At 38.4% G+C, this 18,513-nt stretch overlaps 2 protein-coding genes and 1 long non-coding RNA gene across 6 annotated transcripts in view; 2 read left to right on the top strand and 1 right to left on the bottom strand.

The window, feature by feature from the left end:
• Positions 1-693: 693 nt before the first annotated feature.
• On the bottom strand, positions 694-16,692 carry LOC119616854. Its single transcript, XR_005232912.1, has 2 exons — positions 16,322-16,692; positions 694-2,114 (listed from the first exon to the last, which is right to left on the bottom strand). It is a non-coding gene; the product is annotated as an uncharacterized LOC119616854 (long non-coding RNA).
• Positions 9,524-18,513, top strand: part of LOC108248866 (rho GTPase-activating protein 23-like) — a 183,455-nt gene continuing 174,465 nt past the window's right edge. For both annotated transcript variants that reach the window (XM_017437904.3, XM_025011025.2), the window contains exon 1: positions 9,524-9,881. In XM_017437904.3, the coding sequence (XP_017293393.1) occupies positions 9,873-9,881 (9 nt within the window). In that variant the 5' untranslated portion in view covers positions 9,524-9,872. The remainder of the gene's footprint in view (positions 9,882-18,513) is intronic.
• Positions 12,711-16,558, top strand: LOC108248867. Of its 3 annotated transcripts, XR_005232910.1 has the most exons (4): positions 12,715-13,173; positions 13,898-14,580; positions 14,770-14,886; positions 15,129-16,558. XR_005232910.1 is itself a non-coding variant. In XM_017437907.3 (3 exons), exons 2-3 carry the CDS (start codon positions 14,105-14,107, stop codon positions 15,875-15,877), a joined length of 1,584 nt encoding a protein of 527 aa, XP_017293396.1. In that variant the 5' UTR covers positions 12,714-13,173; positions 13,898-14,104; the 3' UTR covers positions 15,878-16,558. The 3 variants fall into 3 exon arrangements, 2 of the variants coding, with proteins under 2 accessions (XP_037830466.1, XP_017293396.1); XM_017437907.3 differs by having other exon boundaries at positions 12,714-13,173; positions 14,770-16,558; XM_037974538.1 differs by having other exon boundaries at positions 12,711-14,580; positions 14,770-16,558.

The following is an 18,513-nucleotide window of genomic DNA, read 5'->3' as shown; positions in this document are numbered from 1 at the left end:
AGTGTAAAATTAACTCTACTTTTGCACAAAGTCTGCTAACACCAAAACATTTAACACTTTTGAATTTGCTGTGTATGTCTACTGTGCTGCAGTGTTCAGTTGTGTAGAAGAAGGAGGAGTATAAAAGAATGTAAGTATGCTGCTTAGATCAATTTATTTTGGACATAGTGAAGCTGTGAGGACTGTAGTCTTGTTCAAACATCAATTATCTAAAGGAGAAAAGCAGCCTGCCCATTCCTGTTGTTGTGGGTTGGGAGTTTCCAGCGATACAGCACATGGGAAACACTACAGGATGTCCTTTTCCTCATTCCTCAAGGATAGAGCTGCTCTCTGAACATCTGCAAGAGTTGATATGTTTCTTTTGTGTTTGTGCAGAAGAAAAAAAAGCCTAACTTTATTCTTTCAATATGTCAGAATTTTAGTTTTTGAGTTATTTTTCTCTATTTGATTTTATTTTTCTTATCCTTGTGTTTAGTTTGTTCCTTGTTTTGTTATTAATATGTTCTTTTAGTTAAGTCTGGTTTCATGCTGTTGTGTTTCTGTGCGTTCTTGTCACTCTTGTTTTTCTGTGTTCTGTGTCATCAATTTTCTCACCTGCCCTCAGCTCAGTAGTTTTCCAGGCAGCAGTGTTAATTTCATGACTAATAATTTTCGTCTTAGTTTTTGTCAACGAACCTTTTTTTTCAAGACGAAAACGAGACGATAACTGAAAAAATAAAAAGTAAAAGGATAAAAACGATGACGAAATTAACTGACATTTTCGTCAACGAATAAAAACGAGACGAAAATGTTTAGCAAGGACGACATCCAATCAGAACTGATTTCGTCTTGTGAGAGGTAGGGACATGTTGGGAAGAGATCCAATCATAACTGCTTTAGCGTAGGTGGAGAGGCGGGACAAGCGGGGTGGCCATCCAATCAGTACCAATGTCTTTAGCAGCAGCGCGGTAGGTTGCATATTTGTACAAAACCCGGGAAGACCGTCCTGTGAACTGCGTTACTCATGGAGCTCGACTCAAAGTTAAATCCACAATGTCCGCGGGGAGAAAGAGGACGACATATGGGCACATTTCTCCTTTGATGTCGCGCAAAACAAGACTGTGTGCAAACCATGTGGGGCGACCATCTCCGGCAAAAACACTACAAATCTCAAACGACATCTGCAGTCCAGCCACACAGAACTCCATGCAAAGGTAAGCATTGTAATGTTAATGGTTATTTAATGAGCGAAATGTGTGTTTAACTCTACTGTGTACTAAAGACACCACTGCTATTCTCTAAAGTTAATGTTATTGTTAGTTAGTTAGTGTTGACGACAGGAACAAGACATAAATTTACTCAGTAGTAAAGAAATGCTTTAGATAGCTAGCAAAAATATAATAAAATAAGTTCATCTGTTAACCCAAAAGTTGGTGTAAAGTTCCTTACAGCCCTTTTTCAGTCATTTAATTACATCCTGAGAGGATCACTATAGGACGGTGTGTGGTTTTGACCTCATTTATAGAATGAAGCTAGGTTAGGTTTACTGAGTTAGTGCTGGAGATAAAACAAGCTCCTTTTAAAACTGTATTTTTGTGTCTACAGTCTGTTTAACCATTCAAATGCTTTAATTAAGGGTCTTACATTCTATACATTTAGTTGTGACTTGATTTCTAGAACATTTTTTAAAAATACAGATTATGAAATTGTGGTGTTATTTGTGTCAGGTCAGGATTTTAACCATAAAATATTTAGTCATGTACCCACAATAAAAAATAAAAAAAAACATTAATGAGCTGCTCAATTTATTTATCTGATTCAATTTTGAACTTGGTATCATTATTCAGAAATGAGTCTGAGCTCTTATGGGTTAAATAAATAGAAGACAATAAATAAAAAGGTAAAACAAGGATTCAATTTTTTTTCTCTTATTCACTTTGCAGTTACGGAAGACCTCAGATGAAAACAGTGGGCCACAGACTGCAAAGAAAATGACAGCATCCCAGCAGAATATTTCAGCAGCTCTTCTATGTGCTTCAAAGTACAAAAGTGACTCTAAAGAACAACAGACGAAAGAGGAAGCTATAGCTAAATGGATCGGGTGTACTGGATTATTTCTTCTGTTCAAATAATACCTGTGAATACTAAATTATTAATAGTTAGCTGTTTTGTTACGTTTGGTGTTTGTTTGCACTAATGGCACTGCTGTTTTTATGGTACCCAGTTTTAGAAATAATGTAAAATGCATTTTGTTGTAAACAATATTTTTTTATTTGTTTTTTCCCCAGGTAGAGCAGGGCTACAGGTCATCAATATTTTGTTATTGTTTTGCTTAATAAGCAAGGTCAGGTAAATAAAGATGTTTGAAATAAGTTAAATCTGTTTTTGGGTACATTTCACATTCAAACATTAATAATATTACATAACTGATTAATAAATATTTAATTTTGTTAAGTGTATAGTTAGTTCAAGGGAACTGATGGAAAAAGTATTTACATTTACACCCTTTACATTTTAGTCGACTAAATTTGACTGTAGATTTAGTCGACTATATTCTTATGATAATTAGTCGACTAAAACTAGACTAAAACTAAAAACATTTCAGATGACTAAATTATGACTAAAACTAAATTACATTTTAGTCAAAAGACTATGACTAAAACTAAATCAAAATTTGCCGTCAAAATTAACACTACCAGGCAGCCTGACACACCCATCTGCACCTGTCCCTAGTTTGTAATTAGTCACCTGCGTCCACTTAATCAATCAATCAATCAATCAATAAAGCCTGTCTTTAGTTACTTATTCCTCGCTGGTTCATTGCATTTGGACGTCTCTGTTAGTTCATGCCACGGTCGGGTCTTGCTCCTGTGGCAATCTGCCATTTGGCCTCCTGTAGTCACTCCTCCTGTTTTTTCCTGATTGGTTGGCAGACTAATTAGCCGCAGCTGCAGCAGATCAAGCTCATCTTCTATCAGGTACTTAAGGCAGTATGGAGGAACAGATCAACATTGGAGCATCGTTTACCATTTGTAATCTGTCTCAGCCTCCTACTAACTTTGTTTACCTGAGTAATCCTAACTTGTCTTTGTTTCTGTGCCCGTCCAGAGTATCTGAATCCTGTGAACTATTGACTCGATCTGTTTGGAGACTCCTAACTGCAAAGTATCCAAGAATTGCTTACCTACTGAAGATCATCACCGTAACCAGTCTGCCTCTGACCAATCCGGGAGTTACTGACCTGAGCACCATCCACCTGCAAGACCACCACAGAGATTTGGGGCCTCACCTCCAAGCACTTCACCTACCTGTAAATACTCACCACGGGAATGCGGGACATCACCTCCGAACCCAAGATTACCCCCACCACCCGTAAGACTACTAACTTACGACGATTTATTCCTGATTTAAACATCACCAACAAACCTGTCTCTTACCGTTCCTCTCTTTCAGACCCTGCCTAACTCTCCAGTTCATAGTGTAAATAAAGATACTTACCTTGTACCTGGTCTCCTGAGTTTTGTTCGCTGCTGGGTTGCTCACCTTTGACACTCCCGTGTTTGTGATAGCTCCTTGTGATTTTTCACTCCTCAGAATGTAATGGTGCAAATAAAACCAATACAAATCAATAAGTGAACAATGAAACAAATTAAGGTGTCCATGTGCATAATAGCAGGTGGATAAAGTGGCTGTCGTGCTAGAGTCAATTATCTGTTGTTTAGTCTGTGAGGGAAAGAAGCTGTTCATGTGGCGGGAAGTTCTGGTCTGGATGGACTGTAGTCTTTTGCCTGGGGGGAGAAGGTTAAACAGGCTGTGTCAAGGGTGAGATGGGTCAGCTGCAATTTGACCTGCACATCCTAAAGTCCTGGAGGAGTACAGGTCCTGTACAGTTGCAGCCGATCACCCTCTCGGCAGAGTGTACAACGCGTTGTAGTCTGTTTGTCCCTGCTTGTGGCTCCAGTGTACCATGTGGTGAGGAAGGACTCAATGACAGCTGTGTATAACTTCACCATCAGCTCAATTGGCATTTCCTCAACTGTCATAAGAAGAATATCCTGTGCTGTGCTTTCTTGATGATGGAGATACCCAGGAAGCAGTAGGAGTCCTCTATTGAATGGTATACAAGAGAGGCAAGGTGATCCCAACTGAAGGGGTTGAACTACTTGAAGGCAATATTGCAGATGTTCAGAACAGCTACAAATACATGGGAATCCCACAGACAAATGGTAACCATAATGAGTAAAGAAAAGTACCTACAGAGAGTAAGGCAGGTCCTGAAGATAAACAAAGTCCAAGCCATCATCATCATATGCTTTGCCAGTCATCAGATACCCTGCTGGTATAGCCTGGCCAAAAGGAGGAGATAGAAGCCACTGACATAAAGAGAAAAAAGCTCCTCACAATGCACCAAGGGGTTTCACCCCAAATCCAGTACCCTGAGACTGAACACTATAAGAAAGGAGGGAGGCAGAGGACTAGTGAAAATCAGAGCCACTATAAAGGATGAAACAACCAAGATCCTGGAGTACATCAGGAAGAAAGCCCCGAATGATAAACTGCCAAGGGAATGTCTGAACAGTAGAAACCCATTGTGGAAGAGGAGAATCATGAGGAACCATGACGGAAATATAAGTCCTTTCATGGCATGTACAACTAGCAGATAAAGGAAGTGGTTGGTAACAACAAATACTATTCATGGCTAGAAAGGGCTAGACTGAATGACAGCACAGAGGCACTAATCATCCCTTACAAAAAAATCCCATGAAAATCACATGTGACTTTCACATGTGATCACATGGGAATCACGTGATTCCCACATTTCCACATGTGAAAACGTGATTTTTTTGTGGATTATGTGAACCACATGTGGAAAATGGGAATCACATGTGGAAATATGTGATTTTTTTGTGAATTATGTGAACCACATGTGGAAAATGGGAATCATATGTGGTCACATGTGAATTTCGTGGGATCTTTTTGTAAGGGATGGCAGCAACAGAGACCGGGATCTACCATACCAGGCAGGACTCAAGATGCAGGCTGTGCAAATATGCCCGAGACAGTCCTGCATATAATATCAGGCTGTAAGATGCAGGCAGACAAAGCATACATGGAACTCCATAACCAAGTGGCTGGAATAGTGTACAGGAATATCTGTGCCAGGTATAGACTGGAAGTCCCACAGTCAAAGTGGGAGACTCCACCAAGGGTGGCTGGTGAATGACAGGGCTAAGATACTGTGGGACTTCCAGATCCAAACTGACAAACAGGTGATGGCTAACCAACCAGACATTGTGGTTGTCGACAAGTTACAGAAGAATGCAGTAGTGATAGATGTAGGCTCTAGAGACTGCTAAACAATGCCTCAAAGCTCTCTACTCGTCTGGATAGGTACACTCAAGAAGCAGAAGCCAGGAGAATACACAGGGTATTTTCCACTGCACCTTCCGAAGCGTACTCTCAATGGCAGGAGAATATTAAGAGAGTAGATCCACCCAGAACTGAGACTGAGCAATATTGGAGAAGCATATGGGAGAAGGAGGCATCACACAGTGATAATGCTCATTGGTTTCAGGATCTAGGATCTGAACACTACAGTCTTGCAGCACAGTCTCCTCAGCTCCGTCAGGTTATAACTAAGCACTGTGAAGCTTATTTAGAAAGCTCCATGATGGACAAAATTCATCCTGAGTTTGTCAAGGCTCTGAATGTTGCTAGACTGTCTTGGTTTTTAGACTTTAGACTTGTTTTTATTGCATGGACATCAGGGGCAGTGCCACTGGATCGGCACACTGGGGTGGTGTTTCCACTATTTAAGAAGGGGAACAGGAGGGTGTGTTCCAATCAGGAGTGCAACTGCTTACTTTCTGAGGGGTATGCAGACACATTACAGGTCTCCCTGTTTTGTTTTGTTTTTCCCGTCTAAATGTATAAATCTTATTTATTCATGGACTACAATACCTGATCTTGGATATGGCCCATCAGAACATTTCTGTGGGACATTCTCAACCATGTACTGCTTCAATGAGTTCCTCATTTTGTATGGTGAAGACCATTCAATCTTGCTCCAGCCCTCTCCTCTGCACCTCTCTGTTCCACATTCTCCTCTGTGGTGATTGACTTGTTATGTCACTAATTTTTCCAAAAGGACACAGTGAATAGGTGGTCAAGAGAAATTATAACCATACTGGACATCTAGGTTTTTGTGAACTCACTAGTTTAATTATTCCTACCTGATGTCATCACTGGTCTCCTCTATAGCAGCTGCCATCACCAACCTCATGTTTGTCTCATTCATGCATTTTGTAGAAAGGCCCGAGGGTCCAGACAGCTTGAGTCAGCATCCGCTGCCGAGTCAAATTCACCCACGGCTAAAAAGTATATAATGTCTCGGTTACAGATTATATGATTAAAATATGTAGAAAAAATATAGAAAAATCAGAAAAAGGTTTCTAATTGACACCACATCAGGACGTAAGCCCCAAAAAGACCTCGTCCCTCCTCCTGTGAGTTTTATTAAACATCCCTTCATGATTATGCAAAACAACTTTTAGTTACCTCCTTCGTCATAACTTGAACAAAGAATGGACTTTAAAAACACACCTTCTAGTGATGATAATGCATAACAGGGTAAAGTTACAACACCCTCCTTAATTTTGAGTTAGGTATGAATCATACAAAAGCCCATTGATGCTTGTTTCTTTACTCTCTCTTCCTTTCCCAGGCTCTGTGTCCTTCAAGGTCCGCTTTATCTCCAGTCCATGTCTCTCATTGGACCCAATTGGTGTATCCCATTGTTTATGGCTTCTTGACCTCCCGACCAGTTCCAGGTGCTGGATCCCATCCCTGCTTATATCGGAAGGGCCATAAAAGGATACAAGGACCCTATTACTGGAGAGTTATGGTAGGGTAGTACAGGGTTCATCAGCCCAGCTAGGTGAGGGTAGGTCAGAGCCTGGCACGGCACAGTTCCACATGCAGCTTCAGTGGGTTGAACAAACAGCAAATCTTGACCATCCTCCTCCCCAGTCACAGCAGGTTGGGTGATGTTATCCTGATATTGAGGGTTGTTCTCACCCTCCTGCTCAGATAAGGCCTGGGTTTCCTCACTGTAAGGTCTCACTATATCAGGATAGTGACTTGGCACGTATCCACCACTTTCGCCTTTCATAACACATTTCATCAAGTAATGTTGATATTTTGTTTTTGCTTTTTACTTACACATGCATTTCATCAAGAAATGTTTATATTTTGCTTTTGCTTTTTCCTTACACATGCATTTCCGTCAAGTAATGTTTATATTTTGCTTTTGCCTTTTCCTTACACATGCGTTTTTGTCAAGTAATGTTTACATTTTGCTTTTGCTTTTTCCTTATACAAGCGTTTGTTCTTTTGACATTTCCTCCTCCTCTTTTTACATTACTCTGTGCATTTCTGCCTCAGTATGCAAATGAGGAGGCCGTCTTCTTGGTCCAGCTCCTCTCCTATTGGTCAATAACCAGGAAGGAGCAGGATCCATGTGCAGATTGATTGTTCATGCCTGTGCTTTCGGCCATTTCAGGAGAACGTCTCATTTGAGAGGAAGTGAACTCATAGCAGAGATGTCTCAGGCAGCTGCAGAAGAGTTAAGGCACGTTGCTAGCTTAGCTGACAACAATACAGTCAGTGATGACTATTTATTGTTTCCCTTTCCAAAGCCCCAGAGCGCAGAAGAGGTGCACTTTAATACTGCATTGATTGTAAGATTTTATTGCTTGCTGTTAAAGTTTTAAAAGGTCTGGCCCCATCATACTTATGTGATATCTTCACTCCAGTAAGAGCACTCTGGTCATCCAACCAGTTTCTCTTAGATTTTCTAAGATGTAAACTAAAATATAAAGGCAATCAAGCTTTTGCAGTTGCTGCTCAAAATTTGTGGAACAGTTCACCTCTTCATATATGGACTGCTGAGATTATTGAGCCTAATAAATCTATGCTTTAGACCTATCTATCTTCTTTGGCATTTAATTTAGGTAGAGTTTGAGATCCAATTAGAGCTGATGGTTTTATGGTGTGTTTTTGTATTTTATTTTAGTTTTAACTGTTCTTTCAACATTTCTTTGCTTTTATTGTTCTTATCTTTGTGTTTTGACTGAAATGTAAAGCACTTTGGTCAACTTCTGTTGTTTTTATGTGGTATAGAAATAAAATTGACATTGACAAAGCATCATTAAAGTTGAAGTAAATGAAGGTCTGTTTTTATTTATATAATTAGACTGGTGATGCCAGCAGGGGGTGTTAACACTACACCTTGTAAGCTCTCGTTAAAAGGGGGCACCGGATTGACTTTAGATGACCTAATTTCACCAGTCATTTATCAGATCTCAAAAGCTGAGGGCTGAATTTGTTCATTATAGGGAACTCTGTACCATAACCTTTACACCAGTAAGAAGATCAAACTTGCATTTTGCTAATTTATTGCAAAAATTAAAGTCAATCAAAATAAAACCAACAAACAAACAAATCAACAACTCAAAATAATGTTTCTAATGTTCTAATGTTTCTCTAAATAGTTTAAAGACTCTAGCGGACATTTTTTATGGGTTTTCTTCAGCAGTGGCTTTTTCTTTGTATTTTCCCATAAAGCTCTGCTGCCCTGGTGAAGAACTAGAGCAGCAGTTGTTGTAGCTCAGTCTCCACTGTCTCATCTACTGAAGCTTGGAACTCCTTCACAGAGCTCACATGTGTCTTGGTGATCTCTCTCACTATTCTCCTCCTTCACGCTCACTCAGTTTGTAAGGTCAGCCTGCTCTTTGTAGATTTACACACTTCCCATATTCCTTCCATCTCTTGATGATGGCTTTAACAGAACTGCTGGGGATGTTTAGGGTCTTGAAAATGTTTTTGTATCCATCCCTTGACTTGTACTTTTCAATTATATATATTTTTACTTTGACATTGAAAAAAGTATTTTTTAATTGTTTTGTAAACAAAAAAGGCCATTGCATATTGACCATGATTGATTTATGATTGATTTATGACAGCAACAAAACTGTAAAAGATCTAAGGGTGTGAATACTTTTTATAGGCTATCTAGCTATCCATCCGTCCGTCCATTCAGCCATCCAATTGGTTATATCATCAAACTAAACTGAGCTGCTTATTAGTCCATTAACAACCAATAAACTTACAGAAAAAATACAACCCCCCCCCAAAAAAAACAAACAAACAAACAAACAAACAAACAAACAAAAAAACAACATAAAAACAAATAAGTTGCCAGCTGTAGAACAGGAACAATTTTTCTGTATCCCACAGTTTGGGAACCATGATGTTACCATATAAAAATTATACTATTTCAATTATTATGTTTAATAAGTTCATTTCTTTACTGTGAACTGAGTGTGTGAAGCTCATAGTGATGCACTATGTGACAGCTGCTGGGGGATTCCAACTACACACCATAAGGTCACATGGTACACTCAGACAAAGTCTATCCCTCTGATCCCTCCACCCCTCCCCTTCTCTGTGACTTACTAACGCTGTGTACAGTGAAGCAGGAGGCTTGAAGAGGAGGAGGGAGTTGCAGCTGAGACAGAGCAGGAGGAGGAGGAAAAGGAGAAGCAGAAAGCTATGTGAGCCCAGATTACAACCAAAGCAGGAGCGCTCAAGAATAAAGGAAATACAAGCTCCTCTGAAATATTTTCTTTGTGTCAACTGGGAGGAAGAAGAGGACTACATCCAAGTTGTCGTGAGAAAAACGTGTGTGGACCTTGCGGTCACAAAGGAGGTTATGTGCTCGAGCAGCACTGAGGGGTGTGAGGGGACGAGCCAGATAAACCTGACCTACTGAGAGCTGACCTGAGGAGTTTATAAGCCATGCTGAGGACCATTCTCTGCTGAACCTAAACACCATGGCCCAGGTGAGAAGATGCATTTTTCTGTTCGAGAAACACATTCATACACACTAAAGTTTAACTAAAGTTTGGTCTCTCTGGCTGTCATATTCACTTACATGACATCTATTAAAATGTTTGCAGTACAACAAGTGACAGATTTTGGGGAATCTAATGGGTTAGATGTGGAAACTAATTTTATTCCATGTGAGCAGCAGCACTTATTGTGCAAAACCACAAAAACAACTGAAATTTGGATGAAGGTTTGTGAAAGAATGTTGTCAACATCATGTTCCCAAGGCTTGAACATCAATAAGACAAAGTGACACCCAGTTCTCCAAAAACAATGTCCCCAAAATGTTTGCCTAACATGATGAAATTCATTAAAAAATGTTCACCAGTAAGGACTGAGAAAAAAATGTTGTTTTTTGTTTTTACAGAAAAATATGTTTTTTTGAAGGACTTCCCACAGCAGCATTTAGAAGTATTGACAGACTGTATGAGTTGTCAACTTCTGCAGTTATTTTAACAGGATTTTTAACAAATTTACAAATTTCTCGATCAGTCGTAAGCATTTATGTTGTGCCTTTCTCAGGTCATCTTACATCATCTACCAAAAGCGTAACTTGCTAACATCCGAGTCTGAAATATGATAGAATGAGATATGCTGCAGTCACAGTAAATGGAAAAAACATTTATTCGCTTTTTAAAACCTCAAAGCAATCTCAACTACTTGTTAGATACAAGTTTCTTTCAGACTTAAAAGGATAGTTCAGAACCTTTGAAGTGGGTTTTGTGGAAAGATAGCTCACCTGTTGTAAATACATCTTTGAATGACCTTAAATTTCTTAGTTGATCATAAGAACACTTTTTAATAAACCTTTATACTGTCATTTGTTTCTCATTACATATTTATTCCAACAAAAATGTTTTACATCATTCCTGCAGGAAGTGCTCCATGTTGCACCAGAAGTGCTACAGTTAACTGCTAGTTGTGCCTGTAAATAAATGAGAGAAATGAGTCTTTTTTGTGAAAATGCAGTGTGAATGCTGAGTATTGAGTGACTGCTGAAATTTGGTGAAGATGCTGAACCTGAATTGTCAAAGTTAAAACTATCAAAAGTAGATAAAAGCTAAAATTAACAAAACTGTAGCTAAATGCTGTTATTAGACTAAACATTAGACTAAACTATTAGACCAGACTATTAGATTAAACCATACAACCATACATGTCTGAATTGTAGCTAAAACCTAAACTTATCAAAACAAAAGCTAAAACCTGAAATTACAACTGCAGTTAAAACTTTACTTAAACAAAAATTTAACTTGTTAAATATACTGAAAGTATGTTGAAGTAGTATGGAAGAAACTACAAACAGGAAAACAATAGTTGTTTTTGGAGATTGTTTTCCACCAGATGCCCTTTCTGATGCAACATAGGCTCGAATCTGCAACCTCAGGATTATGAGACCACAGCACTCACCACCTACCTACTGCAACCTCCACACAGAAAAGCAATAGTAGGAATGCTTATTCAGCATTCACTTAATTACTACAGAATTCTATATAAATAACAGTGCAATCAAAAGTGAAGTGAAAAGGTCTATAAAACACCATTTGCATAAACTGCTGTGACATTTTTGAGATGGGAGTTTTAAAACAGCAGTGATCCATATTGGCCTCAGTCCTGCTAGGACTTATCTGTTAGCTCGTAAGTTCTGTCCAACTTAAACTCTATTTCTCTAAACATAGGTTGTTCACAGAGTTATCTACCACAAGTAAGCTATTAATTGTTCATAACATATTTTATAGAACCACACTTTAAAATATGTGACCTTTAAATACTGGTTGGTCCACTGTACAAAACAAACCATTTTTAGACTAGAGCCTAAAAAATTGCTATCTAACATATTTCTTACCCATTTCCTTACTGAGATGGATATGAAAATGTCACAGAAACACCTTTATAAATCTGTCACAATGTTTGTTATTATATGGCATTGCTAAAAGGTTAACACTGTCAACTGGCTGTATTAAAAGGAAAGACACAATAGTGTCTGGCACTAAACCACAAACAGATTGTGAGATTGACTCTTGTTTTGTACAATGTTTTCCTTTCATTTCAACCAGGTATGGTTAGGGTTTGTAAGTAAAAGCTAGGTTAGATTGTTGGGTTTACAAGTCATGACAAAAGGCAAAATTCTATGGGTTACACATCTTAATCCTCATGGTTACAAACATTTTTGTGTGACTGTGAAGTTGTCATTTATAACACAATCCTAGTAAATATTGTTATCTCACTCCTTATTGTTCTGTATAGTAATCCATCTATCCATCCATCCATTTTCTTTTACCCGCTTCTCCATTCTGGGTCATTGGGAGCTGGTGCCTATCCCCAGCAGTCACTGTGCGAGAGGCGGGGGACACCCTGAACAGGTCGCAGGGCCACATATAGACAAATGAGACAAACAACCATTCACACTCTCACTCACACCTAGGGACAATTTTAGAGTCATCAATTAACCTAACATGCATGTTTTTGGTCTGTGGGAGGAAACCGGAGGAAACCCACGTGTGCACAGGGAGATCTGTAAAGTAATATTAGGTTTAAAACTTGTGGACCAATTTTTTTAATTTTATGGTTAAACTGTGAAAAGGTGTGACTACTTTGAACTTTTTTGGGGGGTTAAATAAATGTGTTGGACTGAGGGCTCTGAGCAGACTGATCTGTCATAGAATATACACTGCAGTGTTAATTTCGTTGACTAATAATTTTTTTCGTCTTAGTTTTCGTCAACGAACCTTTTTTTCAAGACGAAAACGAGACGATAACTGAAAAAATAAAAAGTAAAAGGATAAAAACGATGACGAAATTAACTGACATTTTCGTCAACGAATAAAAACGAGACGAAAATGTTTAGCAAGGACGACATCCAATCAGAACTGATTTCGTCTTGTGAGAGGTAGGGACATGTTGGGAAGAGATCCAATCATAACTGCTTTAGCGTAGGTGGAGAGGCGGGACAAGCGGGGTGGCCATCCAATCAGTACCAATGTCTTTAGCAGCAGCGCGGTAGGTTGCATATTTGTACAAAACCCGGGAAGACCGTCCTGTGAACTGCGTTACTCATGGAGCTCGACTCAAAGTTAAATCCACAATGTCCGCGGGGAGAAAGAGGACGACATATGGGCACATTTCTCCTTTGATGTCGCGCAAAACAAGACTGTGTGCAAACCATGTGGGGCGACCATCTCCGGCAAAAACACTACAAATCTCAAACGACATCTGCAGTCCAGCCACACAGAACTCCATGCAAAGGTAAGCATTGTAATGTTAATGGTTATTTAATGAGCGAAATGTGTGTTTAACTCTACTGTGTACTAAAGACACCACTGCTATTCTCTAAAGTTAATGTTATTGTTAGTTAGTTAGTGTTGACGACAGGAACAAGACATAAATTTACTCAGTAGTAAAGAAATGCTTTAGATAGCTAGCAAAAATATAATAAAATAAGTTCATCTGTTAACCCAAAAGTTGGTGTAAAGTTCCTTACAGCCCTTTTTCAGTCATTTAATTACATCCTGAGAGGATCACTATAGGACGGTGTGTGGTTTTGACCTCATTTATAGAATGAAGCTAGGTTAGGTTTACTGAGTTAGTGCTGGAGATAAAACAAGCTCCTTTTAAAACTGTATTTTTGTGTCTACAGTCTGTTTAACCATTCAAATGCTTTAATTAAGGGTCTTACATTCCATGCATCTAGTTGTGACTTGATTTCTAGAACATTTAAAAAAAATACAGATTATGAAATTGTGGTGTTATTTGTGTCAGGTCAGGATTTTAACCGTAAAATATTTAGTCATGTACCCACAATAAAAAAAAAAACATTAATGAGCTGCTCAATTTATTTATCTGATTCAATTTTGAACTTGGTATCATTATTCAGAAATGAGTCTGAGCTCTTATGGATTAAATAAATAGAAGACAATAAATAAAAAGGTAAAACAAGGATTCAATTTTTTTTCTCTTATTCACTTTGCAGTTACGGAAGACCTCAGATGAAAACAGTGGGCCACAGACTGCAAAGAAAGTGACAGCATCCCAGCAGAATATTTCAGCAGCTCTTCTATGTGCTTCAAAGTACAAAAGTGACTCTAAAGAACAACAGACGAAAGAGGAAGCTATAGCTAAATGGATCGGGTGTACTGGATTACCTGTAACTACAGTTGAAGATGAGGACTTTGTTCTTATGATGGATGCAGTAGATAGGAAGCTGACTGTTCCAAAAAAAACAAAAATAAGCAATCTGATAGACAAATATTATGAAAGTGAAGTACAAAAATTTAGAAACAGATTGGCTGCTGCACGGAGAGTCTCTATTGGAATTGACCTGTGGACAAAAACAGGGCTCACTGCATCATTCCTGGCTATAAGCTCCTGCTACTTTTGTGTTGAACAAAGTAAACCAGAACACATATTGTTGGCCCTTGAACAAGTAGTCCACCCACACACTGCACAGTCAATCAAAGCATGTGTGGATAAATGTATGCAAGAATGGGGCATACCAAATCAGAAAATCATCACAGTAATAACAGACAATGGAAGTAACATGGTGGCAGCATTTAAACAAACCACACCAGAGAGAGAAGAAACAACCTCTGAGGATTCAGAAGACTCTCCAATGATGGACAGTGACTCCGAACCTGAAACTGAAGGTGACTTGCGGTGAGCAACTTTTAAATTAGGTTTACATTTTCCATGACTGCATAAAAAATAAATCTGCTTACATAATAGTTCAAATAATAAAATGGACAATTAATTAATACCACACCAGGGAAATTTGCATTGTCACAGCAACAAATCAAAACAGCATTTTATATACTTATGCTAATTTATTTGTGTTTCTGTTCTTAGGTGTCATCATGTTGACATGGATATTGAACGGACACCGTGTGTGGTGCATACCTTACAGCTTGTTGTCCATATGATACAGAAGGAATCAGGTGTGAAGAGAGTCCTTGATAAAGCAAGGTCAGTGGTAAAGCTCTTTCGCAAGTCTTCCATTGCAACACAAAGGCTATTGGACGAGTGTGGCCTTATTGTTGTAAATGACTGCCCCATGCGCTGGTCAAGCACATTCAACATGATTTCGCGACTCCTCAAAGTGAAAGACTCAGTCTGCCAGATTGCAAACAACATGGGATGGGACAGCTTACTCCCTAGTGAGTGGCAAAAGTTGAAGTCATTGCATGAACTTCTGCTGCCTTTTGCAGAACATACTCAAACCCTTCAAAGTGACACCATGTCCATGTCCCTGGTGGTCCCTGCACTCTTTGATCTGCTCAGCCACCTTTCTGACTTCGAAGAGAACACTACCCATCGAGACCTAGTTGCTCTTGCAAGGAAAATGAAAGGAAGCATTAACCAGCGTTTTGCGTGGATATTGGATCCGACCGATGAAAAGTTCTCACCACTTGTAGCAGCTGCCTGCTTTGTCAACCCTAGAGTGTGTGAAACCCTTGTTGATGTGGCTGATGAAAATATACAGGAACTACTGAAACAGGCAGAGGAGTATGTGATCCAGGTCACACACCCACATTCACAACATGAGGATCAGCCCAAAGATGATGGAGAGGAGAACAGGAGGTTACCAGAGGAACCAGAAGCAGCACCATCCACATCAAAGCAGCCAGTCTTCAGGTTTCTTTCAAAATGGCACACAAAGTCTGTAAAGAGGATCTCCACAAGCAGCATAAGGCAGCAGATCAGAAAGTACAAGGAAGAACTTTCACAACCCATCACACGTGACTGTGACACAGGAATAGACTTTTGGCTGGAAAAAAGTGACACTTTTTATCACAGTCTAAAACCTTTTGCATTAGATTTATTGGCTATACCAGCTTCTCAGGCCTTCGCAGAGAGGGTATTTAGTGTTACAGGTGACCTCACCAGAGGCAGGCGCAATAGAGCAAGGGTAACATTAGCACGAAGTGCTTTCCTTAAAATGAATAGAAACAAATAAATCTATGTGGTCACATTGATGGCTCTTGGATAGAAAAAATTGCAACTATTTGTAAGATACAATGTGATGTACAAAAGTGGTATTTTCTTGTCATTGCTGAGAGAGCAGATTTTGGATCCATGTACTAATGGAGCTGTCGGTTAGGTCAGCTGTTACTGTTTTGAAGTTAAAGATGCTGAAATACAGTGTTTGCACTATTTGTTACTGGCAGCCTTTGAGACTTTTTATTTTTTTTGAGAATTCGTTTCCTAATATTTTGTTTAAATTATTGCGTTATAGGTATTTTCTATTTTTCTTTGTACATGTTTAATGTCAGCTGAAATATTTAAGAGTAAACACTGAATTACAGCTTTTTTTTACACTGAATTCAGGGAGAGCAGGCATTATAGCTTATGCACTTTCTTTTTGACTGTTTTTGGAAATTTCTTCTGTTCAAATAATAACCTGTGAATACTAAATTATTAATAGTTAGCTGTTTTGTTACGTTTGGTGTTTGTTTGCACTAATGGCACTGCTGTTTTTATGGTACCCAGTTTTAGAAAGAATGTAAAATGCATTTTGTTGTAAACAATATTTTTTTATTTGTTTTTTCCCCAGGTAGAGCAGGGCTACAGGTCATCTATATTTTGTTATTGTTTTGCTTAATAAGCAAGGTCAGGTAAATAAAGATGTTTGAAATAAGTTAAATCTGTTTTTGTGTACATTTCACATTCAAACATTAATAATATTACATAACAGATAAATTAATGTTTAATTTTGTATAAGTGTATAGTTAATAATTCAAGGGAACTGATGGAAAAAGTATTTACATTTACACCCTTTACATTTTAGTCGACTAAATTGACTAGATTTAGTCGACTATATTCTTATGATAATTAGTCGACTAAAACTAGACTAAAACTAAAAACATTTCAGATGACTAAATTATGACTAAAACTAAATTACATTTTAGTCAAAAGACTATGACTAAAACTAAATCAAAATTTGCCGTCAAAATTAACACTGATACACTGAGCAGGTTGATGTGAGCACGCTCAGATTGATCTGTGTTGGACTAAGCGCTCTGAGGACATTGACATGAGCGCACTCAAACTGGTCTATATTGGACTAAACACTGAGTAAACTGATGTGAGCATGCTCAGACTAATCTGTGTTGGACTGAGCACTCTGAGCATGTTGTTGTGAGTGCACTCAGAATGATCTGTGTTGGACATAAGACTTTGAGCACACTGACATGAGCACACTCAAATTAATTTATTTTGGACTCAGTGCTTTCAGCATGTTTACATGGGCATGCTTAGACTGATCTATGTTGGATTGAGTACCCTGAGCGCAATGACATGAGTTAACACAGATTGATCTGGGTTGGACTGAAGACTTGGAACATGTTGACGCGAGCACGCTCAGATTGATCTGTCTTAGACTGAACAGAGGTGGGGAATGACTCTGCCTTTCTTTGCAGATCTGTGTACTTTTTAAACAGGAAATGTACAAATTATTGATTGATAGTAAAAGGTAAACACAAAATTACATTTATAATACAAATTATTATACAACAAAGATTATATTTGCTTTATTTTACTGTTGTGCTTTTTTTTTGTTTTGTTTTAATTTCTCATCATGAGAAGTGACAGTGCTTCACCTGCCTCCTCTGACTGCAATGTACTGCATGCAACACAGGGTATCAGTGAATCCTTAAGCTGGAGAAGCCATTGACTGTGACTGGGTGGAACTCGCAGCCTAATTCAGAAGCTGTGTATGTGAGTGTGTGAGGCATTGTGCTTTTACAAGTTGTGTATTTATGAAGGGAAATGTCAGGATATCCTGCTCCTGCTGCTGTAGACAAATACATTCACTGCGACCAATAGGAAGCAAGTTAAAACTGTTGTCAAGTGGTTCACTTCACATATAAACATTTTCAAAATGTTGGATGATAGATACAATTGTTCAAAGTAAAAATGATGAAACTGAATTAAAATAGTTTTACTAGAATTTTTATAACCAATTTTAAAAAGGACTTGTTTTTTTCCAAGTGAGAAAAGAATCTCACTCATTTATAATTAAAAAATGAAACAGTGGAGTATTTAGGAGAAAACCTGATTGTCACCTTATTCAGTCATCACAGATTCTACATTTTATAAATTTCACAAGACATTTCTGTCCATATCTGAAATATTACAGTTGTTGTTGCCCATGCTGAAGGCAAAAAAGTGAATATAATTTTGCCTGTGTTTGTGTGTGCATGTACATTTGCATGTTTGTTTGTCTGTAGTGTTCACAAAATATCTCATGAACCATTGGCAAGTTTTATTCAGAAAGTAATAATTGGATTGGACCTTCACATTATCTTTTGGAGTCAACCTGATTCAAGACAGCTGCCACAGCCAACTGACCTTAAGAAACATAAAAAACCTCAAGAAACATAAAAATGGGTATAACTTAATCAAATTTATAGATATGAGAGAGTAATCCCCAGCACATTCACCAAGCGCTAACCGACTCTTTGAGATCTTGCAATATCACATGAGGTTGTGTACAACATTATTTTCAAGGTTTGCAAAAAATGGCTACAACTCTGTAATTTCTCATCATAAGATGATCTTAGTCTGAAACTCTGGCATGAAAGGCAGCAGGCA

Source organism: Kryptolebias marmoratus, linkage group LG2 (assembly GCF_001649575.2).
Source record: "Kryptolebias marmoratus isolate JLee-2015 linkage group LG2, ASM164957v2, whole genome shotgun sequence".
NCBI lineage: Eukaryota > Metazoa > Chordata > Actinopteri > Cyprinodontiformes > Rivulidae > Kryptolebias > Kryptolebias marmoratus.
Note: the sequence above shows the minus strand (reverse complement) of the source record. Positions and strands in the feature narration are given on the sequence as shown.

Coding starts and splice junctions, on each gene's coding strand:
- LOC108248867 (XM_037974538.1), top strand. CDS start 14,105: ATGATGGATGCAGTAGATAGGAAGCTGACTGTTCCAAAAAAAACAAAA. Junction 14,581..14,769: donor GAAACTGAAGGTGACTTGCG/GTGAGCAACTTT, acceptor TTCTGTTCTTAG/GTGTCATCATGTTGACATGG.